This window comes from Neolamprologus multifasciatus, chromosome 11 (assembly GCF_963576455.1).
Source record: "Neolamprologus multifasciatus chromosome 11, fNeoMul1.2, whole genome shotgun sequence".
In the NCBI taxonomy this organism is placed as follows: domain Eukaryota; kingdom Metazoa; phylum Chordata; class Actinopteri; order Cichliformes; family Cichlidae; genus Neolamprologus; species Neolamprologus multifasciatus.
The window spans coordinates 10727597-10743489 of NC_140449.1; the positions used below are offsets into that span (position 1 = coordinate 10727597).

Sequence of the window (15893 nt, forward strand, 5' to 3'; positions counted from 1 at the left end):
TAAGAGTAATGTGCACACACGTGTGTTTCTGTGTTTTCCTCTGGGAGCAGACTCTGACTGCCGAGCTTGTAAACAGGAACTATCCTGCTTTTAGCAAACTGGAGCCCTGCAGGTGCTTAAACACGTCATCAAAAAAAAAAGCTGGATTCGCCTATGATAGTTTTTATCTGTTTTGCTGGATTTGTTGAGACACAAATTGCAGGACCGGATTCTCTGTTTATCATTCGGCGCTCTGTTAGAGGTTTTCATTACAGATACTGTTTACAGAAAGAAATTACCAGTTGGCGAGCTCTCAGCAGCACTTTATTTCACATTTTCTCTGTTGTTTTTTTTATTTTCCAAAAGCAGCTACCAAGGGAAAGACTGGACAGTAAGCCACTACTGGATTCTTTTAAGCATTCCTTTATTTTTTTTAAAAATCTTGTTTACTAAAAAATGTTTTGCAGAGAGTCACGTTCACAGCTTTATGTCAGCGAAGTGTGCCAGACGTCTCCGGTGCAGAGTCGAGCGTCATCACGGTGCTCGCGCTAATGACTAGCTTTTAAAGCTCATCACGTGTTAATTGTTAATTTTGTCCCTGAGGTTTGTAGGAGTAATTAATCCTATTATCAGAGCTCAGCTGTCGCTCTGTTAGTGCTGCTGTCAGCCCAGGTCGTGAGTCGGCTGATCTGATACTTCTTTCTGTGCCGTTCCATGCAAGAATGCACTTATCGCATACTGTGTGTGTGCATTACGCGTGTCCAGTATTTTGTATTGAGATAAATCATCATCAGTTTACAAATTCTGAGCACATTTTAATGAACACACTTTTACTTTCCACAACCCCCCCCCCCCCCCCCCCCCACTTTTCAGCGTGTTTTTGAAAACCTGGGATGTAAACACACCCGTCTCTAAAGCAAGGGTCAGTGTCTGTTGTTGAAATGTGATATTGGATGTAAATAAAATAGATGTGACAGTCAGCACAAATTTTTTTTTTCGTAGTTCGTGTTTGAAATCGATTTTTTTTACATTTTCAAATGAAAATAATTGAATAAAATTCAGTTGGCTACATACTGACATTAGAGGACAAAGTACTGATCCCATCATGCTAGTATCAATCAAATACCAACATGGATCTGCATGGATCACATGGTTTTATCAGATATATATGTAGGTGGCAACCATGTGACAGCCCACTTTTGCTCTCCTACACTTTAGCAACCCACATTTGTACACTTGCACTATTAAAGTATTTTCAAGCATCAGATTTGGAAGAGCTTAGAAAAACGAGTGCCTTCCCCATCTCTCTCTTTCTCTCTCTCTCTCTCCTCCGCTCCTCACCTCTCTCTCCCACCGTCTGACATCATCGTTTCAAGTCCCATCTGCTTCAGGCCACAACTGTCTTGATGAATGAGGGACAGCTGACACGGTGTTGTCTCGAGCACTTTCTTTCTATCTTTCTCCTCCTCCTCTTTCTCTTTTCTGTCCCCCTTTCTTCTGAGGCAGTTAGTGACACATCAGACCACAGCGGCGCTAGCTCTCTCCACTCGTCCCTCTCGCTCTCTCCCTCCTGCGCCCTGCTTGTCGAGTGTTATTTGGTCTGCTGTGTTTTATTGGCCGGTTTTTGTTGTGCAGCGGGACAATCGGCTGGTTTGGTTAGAGGAAACTGATGAATGGCGCATCCAGAGCAGTACAAAGCGTCCTCCTCCCCGCTTCATTGATGTGTTGATGCGGCTCAGCTGGCTGCCCAGTGAGTTCGTACTGTGTACTGTTGTGGGTTTGCAAGCAGACAGATGCACATGGGCGCTCAGCACTGAAAAGGACATTCAATCTTCTTTATAGTCCCTCTCCCAGTGACTGCTTCTCTTGTGGTCTTTCTGTTCTCCTTTGCCCTCCCTCTCCCTCTCTCTGCTACAGTAGCTGTGTAGCATGTAACATGGAGTCTGTTTGGAGGTCACAGAGACGCAGTTTAAAGGCTACAGGAAGCCACCGTGAATAGTTCTTTTGGTGAACACATTTCTATGAATGAAATTCTACTCTAAGTGACAACTTATTAACATAGATCACAATTAGCTTTGGATGGCCAGTCTTGGTATAGTATCTTGATATGGCAGATATGACTGATATATCAAGTATGCATCTTTTACAGCCCAACCGATAAACATCCACTGTATCGGCTGATATTTTCTTGTCTTTCAAACACATGTATTTCCTAACGTCTGTAAAGTGTACTTATTTATGAGCCCTTTTTAAGATTAAGACAGTTTAAAAATATTCTTGCTTTAATATCACAACAATTCATGGATTTCTCATTTATCATCTGCTTGTGGTGTTCGTGGTCTCTTTTCAAGATGTGTTGCCAACAAAGACGTAGCAGAACGCCCTTGAAGGATGGTTGAAGGATGTTTCTCCCGTCTCTTCTTTACCTTTTACATTGTCATTTATCTGAGATTATAAATGTCAATACTGATAAATTGGGAAATAACTAATACTGGTTGATATATTGGTTGGGCTTGAGTCATATTTTTTAATTATTTATTATTTTTAAACATAACCAAAGTTGACCCAAAGTGCTTTCCCATTGTAGTGATCCACGTGGGCCAAGAATACACACAATATGTAGTCCAAACACAGGATAGGGTGAACACAGGACTAGGAGTGAAATTTCAAATATGAAAGCTGCATTAAAGTTAATAAAACTATAGAATAAATAGATGAAATAAAAGATACAAATATATATCACTTCCTCTTAACAACCATTAATTATTCCAGTAGGACCAAATAAGGATAGTTTGATTAAAGCACAAAGCAGTTCTGGACGGATTTACCTCCCTCTTTGACACACTGCTTGTCACAGTCGTTGCTTATCAAACGAGTCAGCGAACAAGAATGAAGCAAGTTGTGAAGAAAAGGAAACTGACAGGATAAAAACAAAAGGGCAAAGAGAGCTAATTAACTAAAGTGATACAGTGTAAAAATTACATTCAAAATGTTAATACAGACAAAATGCGTGTGCAGCAATTAAATTCATAACTGCTGCTTTTCTCTATTACCCCCTCTGCTTGAAACTCATGAAATGTGATCCATAAGAAATACAAAAACTGCTGTTGGAAACAATCTGAATGAGAGACTTTATCTAATATCGTCTTCAAATAATTTACTTTTTGTATTCAGTTATCTGTTAAAGTGTAACAACACAATTAATATTGACCTAATATACTGACATATACACATTTAATTGTAATTAGCATATTTATAGAAAGGCGACGCAGTCCATGGCTAGAAGGTAATGCTATTGGCTGTTAGGTTGTTGTATATCTACAGCTTGAAAGGCCTGACCTATTACACACACTCATCTGTCAGCATGTCACTGACTCCCTCACCGAGAGGTGACAATCCCTCTCAGTTATTTATTCCAACAGGATCAGTCACATATATGTGACCTGGCCTTCTTGCTTTCACATGCATCAGGGACAGACCTCTCTTTCAGCTCACAGAGACAAGACGCTGTCAGCTTTCACGCTCTAAGATAATACTTGAAGATCTAAACCAAAACAAAGCACAGTTAACCCTCAGGTTCTGTGCGCTTAGATAACTATTTAATTCAAAACCCCAGAGAACACATTCAGCACCTCAGAGGGTATAAATTCCTCACAAGTTAGAGGAAACCGAAAGGATCGCTGCCTTTCGAAGCTCCTATGAGACCCCGGGTTGTTATCTGTGACTCTGGATATGGCTAGTCTGACCGTGTTATTCCGGTTGCACTACATGGGCTTTCTCAGGGACAGGAAAGGTCGGCTGACAGCGGAACCGCATCAGGCGGCTAACAGAGTCGGTAGGTGCACCCAGAAAGTGCTGCTGAGAGAATACTAAAGATGTGAATGTTAGTATTCACATTTCTTGTCTTTTTTATGGCTTTTGCGTCAAAAATGTCTGCACATGCTAAATTTCAGTGTCATGCTTTAAGTCTTTGCTGCGGCTTGAATGCTGATGCACGCTAAGCACACTTTTGGTTGCTGGATCATGTGTTTTTGAGCCTTTTATTTTTCAGTCTGATCTAAACTTTCTTTACAATTTGTAAAAAAAAAATAGAAAATGCAACAGTTTGGATGGATATTAATACAATTTATCCCGATAGGATAGGAAAACAGCAAGCTAATTACTTTACACACCAATGTTGCTTCAGTTATTTTGAGGTTTGTTAACATGACGCAAGGGCTAAAATATAAAAGCTTTTCACACAAATGAACAAACTGATTATTAGTGTGTGTGCGTGCTTCATCAATCAATTTTAAAGACTAACTGTATCAGGTGAAGAAGATCCAAGTCCCAGCAGACACACTGTATGTAAATACACTTGAAGAGATGACAAGAAGGACATTATTTACATTAAGGGCCCTGAGGTGGCCCACTGCTAAAGCTCATAGCAACAGATTCTGAGTATTAGTCAAAGAGCAGATTACAACCAATCATTATTAAAGCCTATTTCACTCACAAATCCACCAGCTACAACTGTTTGGCTGGCTTAACCCTAGCCAGGCACACAGGGTGGGGAGTAACTATTAAATGCAAAGCAGCACTTGTTACTAAATCTTGTTTTGGGGAGGGGTTAGTGACATGTGGGGAGACATAGTGAAGAAAAGCCAGTTGGTGAAGGCAAAAAGGAGCTGGCAGTGTCTTTGGCTTTCTGCAGCTCAGTGGGTGGCGGGGCGTTGACCAATATATGGCACGGCTGTTGTTTAGTTGCCTCCTCACCATGTCACAGTGGTATAATCAGAAAGCTAGAATGGGTAGGGGTGATAGCCGCTGTAAATTTTGATAGGATGTAGTGTAGGAATATATAGATTGGAATGGTTTGCTGCTGGATTTAGTTTACCCATGGCAGTGCTGGATAACCACAGCTGGCAGTACGCCCAGGCTGGAAAAACCCTGATCAGGCTATCAGGTAGAGTATTGTTTATTATAAATGTATTTTGCTATGCTTACCCAAAATCCTGTGATGAGACACGGTGTGTGGTTAAAAAATAATAATGTCCACGAAGAGATATTTACCAAAATTCATTCATACATCTCCAGAGATGTATTTATTTTCCCTCCTTATTTAATGTTCGTGATCAGGAGCCTCATTAGGCCTCACAATGCTTTCTCAGTTGTGATGTTTGTGTCCCGTGATTAGTGCAGAATGGCTTTAATGCAATACAGCTGTATCAAAGCAGTTTTTAAGCCTGTGGTTTTATTGAGCTGTGTTGCTCTTTAGGTCACAGGAGCCAAGATGTAGGGGTTTGTGTTTTGATGTTTATGGCAGTCGGAGGGACAAGAGAGTCTGTCTATGTGTACATTGTCGGATGCTTGAAAAGGTTATCATTTTCCTGTTAAGTAGGTAGTAAGAGTGATTGAGACTAAGAACTGTAAGTTATATTACCATATAAATAGGAAGAAAACAAAATCTTATATTTGTTTATTGGGTGTTAAGGGTGCATTATAGTCAGTCTGCACAGCCACAGTGGGTCAGTGCCATGTGTTGAAACAGATTGACCAGTACAGCTGGTCTTGATGGAAAGATTCACATATTGTGCATAGCATTGGGATGGTTTTAGTTCCTTAATATATTCCTCTAATGCCACTAGAAGAAATGACAGCTACCCATCTTTTTGTAGTAAAAAACATCTTTTTTTTCTTCCTCTACACTAGTTTAATCACAAGACTGAGTACCTGTAGGGGTAATGAATGCAGGTGTCTGAGTAGATGACTTCTGAGGCGATTAGGAGAAGTGGTGCGATTTGTCACGATGGGTACACAGCAGAGTGAGATCCAAATAGAGCCAGCTGAGGGAGGATATATGAAGCCGCTGGCATAGTTTAATTTAAAATACATACACTAAGGCAACGCTTGGATCAATCTTTGCACCTGAGACTGATTGAGCTTTTGTTTTGTATAGTAAAGCGCACTGACCTAGTCTTTTGGCCCGATGATCAACAGTACTGTAAAAGCATGAGTATGTGTGCACTGTGATGTTCTGATGAATGTTATTGAGGGAAATTAAAGCAGTGACAGGCCCATCAAACTTTGTTGCAGATTTTCAAAACTTTAAAACCCCCTTCATGCTGCAGCACTTCAGATGTCTCATTTTTATATTCTGTTATGGCTCTCCTGCCCTATAAAAGCCGGATAGATGCAAAATGCTGAGCGCTTCCAATTGAAAGGCCGTCCTCTGTTGTTGACATCGCCAGGATCAAAAAACCTGATGCTGTCGTCCTGCATCATTTATTTCAGCAGAGGTTAACTTTTCCCACAACCCAAGATTTAAGACTAAACTAAGTAATGCCAAACAGAAACAAACCGAAACAGTGGGTTACTAGTAGTGAGGCTGAGGGGAATGCCAAGTATGTCAGAAGCAAATACAGTCAAACTGCAGAGGGAGGTGAGAATGGAGACAGACAGAGTGAAAGGACGTCACACAAGAGATGAAAAGTGCAAAGAACAAAGCGAGGAGGAGACTTAAACACTGAGGTTGTTATTCAGACTCAGTGAGCTGTGAACAGAACAGAGAAACAGCTGTAGCATCTTAATAAGAACACATAAAGGACTTATAATCTCTCAAGGTGTATTCTAACCGGATCGCAAATGAAACAGCTGCACATACAAACAGACAGCCGCACACGTGGTCTCATGACCGCAGGCTCACTCCCAAGTTCTGCAGACCTCATGTATATATCGCTGCAAAGTGCTACACTTGCAAGATAATTCCAGGAGTGTATATGCAAGTGTTTTGCGTAGCGATGCACTATTATGAGGGCACAGATGTGACCACAGTAGTTCATTATCCAGCATTGAAACTTTGATTGTACCCTTCGTCGGCCTCCCTCACAAACAGCTCAGTGAAACAGCCTTCACATGCACAATCGGTGGCTTGCATAAGACTGCTGACCATTGTTTATCTTTGCACTGCCCCTCAACTGCTCACACACTCTGCTAAATAAGAGTTATAATTAGGGGTCGAGTTGTATTTGTTGTATTGTTTGACTTGGACATGATTTTACAGAGCTGTTAGTCCCGCGGTTTGTTCTGGACGATGACTCGTTCATTCAGCGGGGCTTTTAATCTTTAACATATATTTAGTTTCAGTCTGTCATCTCTTAGGTTTTCCTGTGATAATTCCTATAATAACTTATTTACGCAAGTGACATTGTGTTGAAAGGTTGCATTTAAGTTTTCATTCAGCTTGTTTTAAACATTGTGCTGTTTGTAGTAACGTGCCGAGCAGCATTTAAAAAATTTATAGGAAAAAAAAGAAGAATCCATGATAGCAGTGTTTTATCTGAAGGAGCGGCATTGCAGATTTGAGATTTAAGCACAGTGTGAGAGCCACAGCGTGGTATTCGTTTTTTGTATTCTACCTTTCCAGTTTGTTATGATTTATTCATGGCCTCTTTCTGTTGGGTTTAGGGGTTATATCCCGGTCGAGGGGTTGCGGTTGGAGCAAAGTGTTATTTTTGCTGTAAGCCACACTGTAACAACAATATGAGAAACCCGATGAAAGTTGAGCTCGCCACAGTCCCCAGGCCCCCTGCCAGCTCCCGATGAAGGTCGCAGAATTAGTGGAGTGGGGCAGGGGCTGCTAGAAGTGGCTTTGTATGTGAGGAAGACGTGTGAATGAAAGCGCCAAGAATAAATAAATGCAGGTGGTTTACAGCTGAAGAGCCTAGAAAGAGTATCAGAGGGAGAGGAGCAGAACAAGAGAGAGCACGATGACAGAGTTTGCTGTTGTTTATCTTATCACCCTGTTGCACAGAGCAACACTCACTTCCTAGGCCTGGTTGTCACACCAGGGACATGATGACTGCCCTGCTTGTCATAGAGACCAGGCCAAACATTCATACATGAAGGGACAGGTAGCTTGATCTCCACTACACACTAGGGGGATGAGCAGAAATAGAGCGCAACACGACAGCTTCATATGGCAGACACATGACAAATCTAGGTGATGTGTGAATGGATGTGCTAAATGAGCTTAAAGATGCTTTTCTAAGCCTGTTGTAAAAGATTGCAAAAATAGCTGCAACAGTTCAGTATTGAATTGTATAAGCTGCGTGTTGAAGATTTTGTTGTTGTTGTTATTGTGCTTTTTTAATTTTCTGCCTTACTTTTGCACTAGTGGTGCAATGGTGGATGCTCGTGTTAAACACTATACATTATCTCTACTCTTAGATATGTATGATGTCATAGATATATCTTTATTTCTGTCTGTGAGCCCAGCAGAACCACCCACTGGCATTTCAGACTGAGAGGCAGCCAGTTAGAAGAAAGCTTGTTTAAAGTGACAGGACCTGGAGCAGCGTTTGTCAGACAGCGGATGAACTGATGGTTTGTGCTAGCGTCCAGTATAGGCTAAGCAAGAGCTATTTTGAACAACTCTGATTCAAAAATAGAAATTTGGAGCTTATTGAGCTTAAAACAAATGGCATACCTAGTGTCACAATTACACAATTAGCCCAAAGTAAGCCAGAATACTGGCTGGAACAGTTTTGGCTAAATACATCAAAAATACTGCAAAAACCTCCAAAACATGATTGTATGCATTCAGAGAGAGAAGGTTCCAGAAGGATGCTGATGTATAGCTTGTCTGCCAGGTCTCACTTACACTGTTTCACTGTGCTGGACCTCTTGGACTTGGACTTATGCTGTCAGTGCATGTTACGACATTTTTAATGACATTATCTAACAAATACTATGGCTTGCTGTGTGGTACATCCCTTCCAAGATGAATGTGTTTCGGTATTAGTGACCAATGTTCTGTTGAAGTTTGCTAGTGTTTTATTGATATTAATCTCCACTGACTAGCAAATACAGGTTTGTGCAACATTTATGGATACAGCTTGCTAACCAGGGTTGCTAGTGTTAACGAATAGTGTAACAGCTCGCCCTCTCTCCCAAACTTTCTTAAAGAGCTAATATAATGGCATGCAAAATCCTAAGGTTAAGGTTTCCAAGACTAGTGGGTGGCATCACAGTGACTATTTCCATCCTTTATGTACAGTTTATGGAGCGTCTGTGGCCTGTACCCTGCTTTCTGCCAAAGTTCTCTTTACTTTTATCCAAAAAGCTTATGAATTGGCACATCCGTCCCTCTGAGGGAGCACTATTCTGAGAGGCTCACAAAGGATGTCAGTCACACTGCTGCACCGTCAAGCACCAGCCAGAACAGCACCAGCACACATTCGTACACATACAGAACCTTTAAAGCTACAAGTGTGCCTTTCTGTATATGTAACAATGACAGGGTTAGATATATGTCAGGCAGTTTCCAAAGCTTCTGGACTGTCCAACAAGCTGTTCTGACTGGGTATATTGGCCCCATAAATGAATCCGCTCCCACACTTCCTCAGTGTCTGCGCCGTTCCCTAAAAGCTGCACATATACTGAGCCAAACCATGCTGAGCAGTGCAACAAATGACTCCCAGTTCTCTCTTTTAGCACTAACACATAGTGAGGGTCACATACTGGGCTCTGACCCAGAACTGAAGTATGGAAGAAGCATATGAACTGCACTGCAGTTCATGTTGCTCTTGCATTGTAAATCTTCATACGTGGTCACCACTTAATTTTAAAGCGTCTTGCATTCTTACAGCTGTAATTTGTTAGATTTGTCCGGTAAAATATTGTTGTATGATAAAATGCTGGGTGCACATTTTTAGTATGAAATTCATTTCATAGCAAGTGCTGCTCTAAATCTCTGAATCTCACCACAGTTATCCTCGCTGGCAGCTGGAGTGCACGTTATCAAATTTTTGGTGGGATGGTCACGATATCGGCCAGTGGAATTGTACTGTAGCATTTCTGCAGCATTATGCTGCATGCCTGATCTGTTCCACTGCACTACATTTAGCCTGGCTTGTAATTGGTCTGAGTTTGAGGTTACGAGGTTATGAGCCAGAGGATTGGCATCATGTGGCATGGCAGGCTGCACAGATGCACCGTGTTCAGTCTAGCCTGTGGTCTGACGGATTGGAATCAAAGGGATTGGCCCTGTGCATCGAGGCTGTGATTTCCAACTTTCTGTGGAAAGACGACGCGCATATGCTCATTTTGGATTATGAGATGTTGTTACAGCGCTTGTAGGTGAAGCAATTGCTTGCGATTATCTCTGCATGTGTTGCAATTTTGGTTGGGGGTTCGTAGAATTTCTACATTACTGTCTAAACTTACTGCATTCATTCCCCCATTACATCTCAATAAAGCCTTCTAAAAACTAGCCTGTAACCCAGATTGGAAACGATGTAGGATGTTCTCAGTCTGTGCTGTGAAGAATTAGTACAACACTGAAGACAATCTGTTCTCCAGTAGTGTATTCAGATTAGTATGCGAGTCTTTCCAGCCCGGAGTTAGGAGGGCAAAGGGAAAAGGATTGCCATGCTTCTGCTACACGACTACGCGAACTGATGGATTTAGGGCACAATCCTTTTGGAGTTAGAAAGACAAAAAAAGGGCTGAACAGAGTGAATCTATGTCATCACCTCTTGCTCCAACTCTGCTTTCTAAATTCATGCAGAGCAACAGGAGTGAAAACGCAATGTTCTTTGTGGAATTTTGGAATCGCAGAAACATTACAGTTTCGAAACCATGCATGAAGCTCTTTACTCCCACATACAGGCTCAGTTAAGATCTCACGTGAAGTTAAATGCAAGCTGCAATTTTATGTCTTAAGCTCAACTAAACTGTAAGGGTTGACTGACCCTCGGGCAACATGAAAACACAAGTTTTGCCAAGTTGCTGCCACTACTAAACATACAGCAGTTTGCATTATTGTACAAATGAGCAAACTGTACGAGATCGTCTTTGCTTTTTGCTTGTTATTGATTGCAAGAAAGAGAGAAAAAATCATTCTGACCTTTTCTTCTATTCAATTCAATTATTTTTACTTTTATTTCACTAGCTGGGCCCACGTCCTCATTGTAGGTTTGACAGCGTTTTAGTAGGGAAAGGTGAATGCTTGGACATGAATTGAGCTGCGGTTTGGGGAAGGCCTCGAAGGGGACTGGCGACAGCTCCTGGGCCTGGCAGATCCCCACGTACTAAATAGGAGTGAAGAAGTTAAAGAATTGAGAACAAGGAGGGAGGGAGGGTGGGGCATGTAAACAAGAATGAACAGTTTGCAGAACTGGGGGGAACCTATATAGATGACAACCAGAAGGAGGCGTGGTCCCGCTTCTGAAATTCCGATACATAATCTCCAATTATATAGCGCAAAAGCATTGTAAGGTAAAGACCCTCCAATATTACAGGGAAACCCCAAAAATCAGAGAACAGCCAATCAGTAAGCACTTGGCGAAAGTGGAAAGGAAGAACTCCCTTTTAATGGAAAGAAACCTCCTGCAGAACCAGGCTCAGGGCAGGGTAGCCATTTGCGATGACTTGTTGGGATCGTGAATATTACATGGTTTTGAACCATACTGAATATCCATTAAATTAAAAAAATAAAATAAAGTAAAACAATATCAGAGTATGGTGCACGACCTAAATATGTAGTGGAAATGCAAATTGCTACAAAGAGCACGCCTCGCAACCCACAGAATTGTCTTATTTCACGCATTATGTGTTATTTGCACCTTTGATGGATGTCTGCACAATGTCTCCATAAACAAATGTGCAAAGAGACTGAGAGTGTTTAAGTGCATATGTCGCTGCCCACATTTCTGCCTGTGATGAATGACAAACTGTTATGCATTGCATATGTCTAGATGATCTGTCATGTCTGTCATCCTATGTTTCGCATTCATCAGCTGGCATATCCTGATACTTTCTAGATTTGAGGAAAGATATGTTGCTAAGGCCCTTTGTCTTTATTTCCTGTTTAAATTGTTGTAATATGTTATAATAATAAAAAGCGTACTATAAAGGCCATATTTTGTGGACAAGCATTATTCATATTACAGGGTGCTGAATGCACGCCACCAGTAAAATGGATTGTACTCATTATGAGACCGCTATGAACAAAGAATCTGTGATTGAAAAGCTTTATTTCATGCTCAGTAGACTTGTAAATGAAGGGTCGCATGTAGTGAAAGGAGGAGATTGTTGTGTGTGCTTCTTTTGTTTTAATACAGTGCTATGCAAAAGCCTCGAGCCACCCCCCATTTCTTTATATTTCGCTAGGAAAATTGGAAATGTGTACAAATGGGTGCAGGGAGTTATTGAAAAATGTGTAAATATAAATTGAAATACAGTACTTAAGGGAAAAACAGCATTTGCACAATTGTAACAAGCTTGAAAGTCAATATTTGGTGTGACCACCTTTATTCTTCAACACAGCTTTAAGTAATTTCTTTCTTCATTAGTCTTCAGGAATAGTTCTCCAGGCTCTTGGGAGGTTATGTTGTGTTTTTGACCAACAAGGTATGCCTTTTAATATTTGCCTTTTAATATTTTAGCAATTTGCAGTAATTGTTGTGTTACAAAATGAAGTCATTTCACCAATGAGATTTTTTCCTCATAGTATTCCATGGTGGATCGAAGTTTGATGGTACTTTTCTGATTTCATAATTCCATTCCATCAATTCCACCATGACATGATGATGTAGACATTCACTGTTGTACCTCCCTGCTGATTAGGGCTGGGCAATATCATACCGTTCACGGTAATACCGGTATAATGTCGGGCAACGATAAGAAAATGAAAAATAAGAAAATCGCAATAGAATATGGGTAAAATGCGCATGCACACGATTTATTTGGAGGGGGCGGAAACCTAGAATTAAATATAGCACATTATTAATCCATAAAGAGAAAGGCGGCTTCTCCCTCCCAAGTCTCAGAGATTACTACCTTGCTGCTCAACTCAAAATAATTATACAAAGGTGTGATGACACTTATGGGGCCCGATGGAAAGACATTGAGAATATGTGTGGGGTCATTCCAATACAAGCCTTGATAGGAGATCAGAAGCTGGCAACAGCCTACCAGAAAGAACTGAACCCTTTCGCATCTTTTACATTGCTTATCTGGTTTGAGTTAGTGAAAGAACTAAATCTAAGGAACCACATTCAAGTACTTAAGTGGGTGGCTTATGACTCTGAGTTTAAACCAAACCTATTGGATTTACAATTTAAGAACTGGTCACATAAAGGCATTAATGTATACTGTAAAATACTGGATAAGAATGGCCTGCAAAGTTTTCAAACATTACAAGAAAAATATGGGCTAGGAAAAAGTGATTTTTTCAGATACCTACAATTACGGCAGTATTTGTCCTCAAAAGTGACTAAAGAAATTAATACACAATCCAATGAAATAATTAATCTGATTTCACAAACATACTATAAGGGATGCAAGTCAGTTATCTCTAAACTCTACCAGGGCATATTGAAAAGTTCAACAGATTATATAAAGGGAAGATGGGAGAGAGAGTTGTCCTCAGTTATAACTTCTGAGCAATGGGACAGTATGTGTGAGACTGCCATTTCAACCTCATCCTCTGCATACTGGCGAGAATTTAGTTGGAAAAACCTGGTACGATTTTTCATAACACCAAAACAACAAACACGAGGAAATTCTTCATGCTGGAGGAGCTGTGGGGAAACTGTTGCAAACCATACCCACATATTCTGGTCGTGTCGAAAACTTTCTAAATTTTGGGAAGATGTTATATCAAAGATAGAACAGACTATAGGCTTTAAATCAAAACAACGGCCTGTCATAACATTTTATTTAGGAGACCTACCCGAAGAATTAACAAGCAATGACAAATATCTCCTGAAGATTCTTACTGCTGCTGCAAAAAAAGCAATTACTCGTAAGTGGCTCTGTACTGACCCCCCTGTTCTGGACGACTGGTTGAGCGTTGTTGAGGAGATTCATAAAATGGAAAAACTTACCTTTTTGTTAAGGCTGCAAGCTAATATTTATACCACAAGATGGGACAAGTGGCTGAAATATATCCGAAATTAGAGTGTTGTTTTGTTTTGTTTTTTGTTTTGTTTTTTTAATTTAATTTTTTTCTTTCTCCTGTTTGTGCCTACTCACATCTATATAAACTTCTGCATGCCTCTCCTAAGCTGCTCTTACATCTGTAGATATGCTGTGAATTCATGAATATAAAGTCATGTTCTCACTGCCAGAATTGCTTTGTGGGAAAAAGCTGTGCTTTCCAGTCGACTGCTTGTTTTGTTATTGTTGTTTTTGGTTGTTTGTTGTTTTCCTTTTCTGTTGTAAAAATATGTAAAACCTTTATTAAAAACTAAGTAATAAAAAAAAAAAAAAAAAAAAAAAATGCGCATGCACAGTGCCTTTGTTTTCCGCACATGGCGGAAAAAGCATGGCGGCGACAGAAAATGAGAAGGCCGAAAGCGGATTGTTAAATGAAACGGATGAACCAGAATTGGTTTGTAAAAATGCTACAACTTCAGTGGTGTGGAACTGGTTTAGCTTTCGTCCGTCAGATACACAACAAAGCACTATTTTTGATACAGCATGCTAGCGGGCCGTCGTTATTACCGTGTTTTTTGGAACATACGGCACACTTAAAATCAATCCTTTGATTTTTCTGAAAATCAACAGCGCCCCTTATAATCCCGTGTGCCTTATGTATGAATTCTGGTTGTGTTTACTGACCTCAAAACGATTTTATGTCGTACACGGCGCTCGAAAATCTGTCAAATGTTTTAGTACGACTTGCTAAGCTAGGAACCCGCACTGTTTGACGGACTGTCGGAGCATTACAGCTATTGTAGGCAGGAGCCTCGCGGAGTGATATGTACTGTGCTTCAACATAATATTACCGTTTTATGTGTATAACCTCTTTTTAAGTTTTGTGGATATTATACATGGTTATGGTGAGGATATGTCGGCCAATTTCCACTGGAAATGCCTTTTGGCTAAACTGTCAGCAAGGAATTTGCATTTGCACTGTTAAATTTTTTTTAACAAACTTTAATGCACATAAAAAAAACAGCTGCTTGTTTAAGTGAAAATACATTGATTTTTTTTTTTTTTTAATTTTGTTGCACGAATAAAGTTGTGGAGTTCTAAAGTATTTCTGTCTAGTGTCGATTATATCGTCAGTTATATAGTTATCGCAAATTTTCAAATGTATATCGTGATAAATATTTTTGGTCATATCGCCCTGCTCTACTGCTGATCTCCTGTGCACATACCAATGACCATTTAAACCAAAAAATTCATCTTGGATTCATTACTGTCACTGATTTCCAGTCAAATGTAATTTGACAGCCGCCCTTCCACTGATGAACTTCGTTCAACAGTAGATAGATCAACTGATGGGCCAGCTGCTTTTTTCAGTTCGCGTGTCAGGTCAAGGATTTATTCCTGTTTCTTAAGGACATGACTTGCAGATGCTGTTCATTTGCTGAAATGTTTTTTCTTAGGCCTTTCACACCTTTTGTCCAACACTTGTCCAGTTTCCTCAGATTTTTTTAAAGCCATACTGCACACATGCTGAGATATAAGTTTTGGCTAACAGCGGTTTAAGACTCAACTTCTTGGTTGAAAAAATGCTTGGACTGTGTTGTCTTTGACATTTTTCATAGATTCTTTTGAAGAAATGGAAACAAATGATGTGTTTTTGCAATACGATTTAAAACGGTTTCTTTCCTAAGTTTTCTGTTATGTGTAGACACAACACTGGTTAATCCCTTGATTTAGTTACCTTTTTTATGCTTGAATGATTCACAGTTCAGTGTTAAGTGGTTTGGTCAGGTATAAGGACTGGATTGAAAATGAGTGAAAATGTCCAAAGAAAAACTTGAAACTCCCCCAGAAAGCCTGAAGAACTACACAACAGTGTGTGTGTGGCAAGAGGCGGTGATGGGGTGTCATGAATCACAGTGTGTAGGGTAGTGCTTACTGTTTACTAAAATTAGGAGAGGCTCTGATGTCATAAGTAATAGGCCATCATACTG

The 15893-nt window shown here is 40.3% G+C and overlaps 1 protein-coding gene across 2 annotated transcripts in view; it reads left to right on the forward strand.

Moving 5' to 3' along the window:
* Positions 1 to 15893, forward strand: part of triob (trio Rho guanine nucleotide exchange factor b) — a 120605-nt gene that overhangs the window by 26713 nt on the left and 77999 nt on the right. The window contains exon 1 of one of the 2 annotated variants that reach the window (XM_085176285.1): positions 3843 to 4924. The exons of the other annotated variant lie outside the window; for it this stretch is intronic. Coding sequence (XP_085032411.1) covers positions 4858 to 4924 — 67 coding nt within the window. The 5' untranslated portion in view covers positions 3843 to 4857. Of the gene's footprint in view, positions 1 to 3842; positions 4925 to 15893 lie in introns of those variants that run through there. 2 annotated transcript variants of the gene reach the window in all.